Below are 1,760 nucleotides of genomic sequence, written 5' to 3' on the forward strand. Positions count from 1 at the left end.
TTTCACTAGGGTTTGCTCTTTTGCTGAACTGTGCCGAGCACTACAGATGAAAACTCAAGGCAGTTAGGGTCCCAGCTCTCAGCGCATCGCTGCTACTTTGTGTTTACGGACTGCAGTTTTCAAAGGAGCCAACTGTGTTTCCAAAGACCGTGACCTATTCTCATGACAACTGAGGTGGGGAGAGGAGGCAGGAGCAGTCGCTGCCAGCTCGATTTGTTTACTTCAACCAGATGAGGTGGAGTCCGGTTTCTTTCTTGCCCTGGTGCTGGCTGCAAACCCGGAGGGTTGGCATCTGCTCCCTGTGCCGCAGAGGCCAGACCCCGGGCTGTGAGCTGAGAGCTGGGATTGGTTAGAAAGGCAAGCAGAGCCCCGCCAGATTGGTCCCCTGTTACGTCATCGCATTCTGAAGACCCGCCCACCAATCGCGGGGCTCCATCCTGGGGGAAACTGCTGCCCACAGCGCCCGGAGCCCCTGGCAACGGGAAAGAGTGCGGAGTCAGCCCACGGTGGAGAGAGCACCTGAGCCTGAGAATGAGCAGGTTCTCGAGATGGGTGGACACCCCACCCTCTGAAGAGCCCTTGGATACGCAAAACAAAACCCTGGAAAACCAGGAAGAGGAGATGGGGTTTAAGGAAATGGATGGCCTGAGGGAAGCTTTGGCAAACCTCCGGGGACTGTCGGAGGAGGAGAAGAGCGAGAAGGCGATGCTTTGCTCCCGCATCCACGAGCAGTCCCAGCTCATCTGCATCCTGAAGCGGAGGTCCGACGAGGCCCTGGAGCGCTGCCAGATCCTGGAGCTGCTCAACACGGAGCTGGAGGAGAAGGGGAGGCTGGAGGCCGAGAAGCTGAAGGCCAAGAGCGAGCTTGCCCGGAAGCTGGAGGACCGCTTCATGACCCTGGCGTCCAACCACGAGGAGATGATCCGCTTCAAGGACCAATACAAGAGCGAGAACGTCAAGCTGAGGGAGGAGAACGAGAAGCTGAGGCTGGAGAACAGCAGCCTCTTCAGCCAGGCTCTGAAGGACCAGGAGGCCAAAGTCCTGCAGCTCACGGCCGGGAGCGAGGCCCTGGCCCAGGAGCTGGAGACTCTGAAACAGAGGTGTGCCCAGGATGCCTGCCGGGCACAGGCCCGGGAGAAGGAGCTGCTGGAGCTGCAGAGCCAGCAGGCCAGCGCCCACACCGCGGAGACAGAGCAGCTGCGCAGCCAGCTGCAGAGCCTCCAGCAGCAGCACCAGCAGGCCGTGGAGCAGATGGCGAAGGCCGAGCAGGCGCACGGCAGCCTGAGCCAGGAGCTGCAGGCCAGGCTGCAGGTGGTCACGCGGGAGAAGGAGGAACTGCTCCAGCTCTCCATGGACAGGGGCAAGGTGCTTCAGAGCAAGCAAGCGGAGATCCGCCAGCTGGAGGAGAAGTTGGAGGCCGCAGAGGTGGCCAGGCGACAAGCGCTAGAGCGGTTTGAGCAAGAGGCGGTGGCTGTGGACAGCAACTTGAGAGTCCGGGAACTCCAGCGCAGGATAGCTGGGATCCAGAAGGCCTACGACCAGCTCAGGCTGCAGTCAGAAGCCTTCAAAAAGCACAGCCTGGATCTTTTAAGCAAGGAGAAAGAACTCAATGCCAAACTCCGCCATCTCTTCCCATAAGGAAGCTTCGGCTGCCTCCCGCCTCCAGTGTAGAATTCAAATATGTGTGCCTTGGCAAGAGTCAAGATGTTTTTCAACTTGTTCTATTTTTTAAGCACAAAAGGCAACTCAAAGAAAAGCTA

The 1,760-nt window shown here is 58.8% G+C and overlaps 1 protein-coding gene across 1 annotated transcript; it reads left to right on the forward strand.

The window, feature by feature from the left end:
- Positions 1-441: 441 nt before the first annotated feature.
- CCDC89 (coiled-coil domain containing 89) lies at positions 442-1,760 on the forward strand. Its single transcript, XM_006092899.3, has one exon. The coding sequence runs from the start codon at positions 532-534 to the stop codon at positions 1,636-1,638; it is 1,107 nt and encodes a 368-aa protein (XP_006092961.1). The 5' UTR covers positions 442-531; the 3' UTR covers positions 1,639-1,760.

Source organism: Myotis lucifugus, unplaced genomic scaffold (genome assembly GCF_000147115.1).
Source record: "Myotis lucifugus unplaced genomic scaffold, Myoluc2.0 scaffold_106, whole genome shotgun sequence".
NCBI classification, from domain to species: Eukaryota; Metazoa; Chordata; class Mammalia; order Chiroptera; family Vespertilionidae; genus Myotis; species Myotis lucifugus.

Excerpts from the sequence above, each read along its gene's own strand:
- CCDC89 (XM_006092899.3), top strand. The coding sequence starts at position 532 with ATGAGCAGGTTCTCGAGATGGGTGGACACCCCACCCTCTGAAGAGCCC.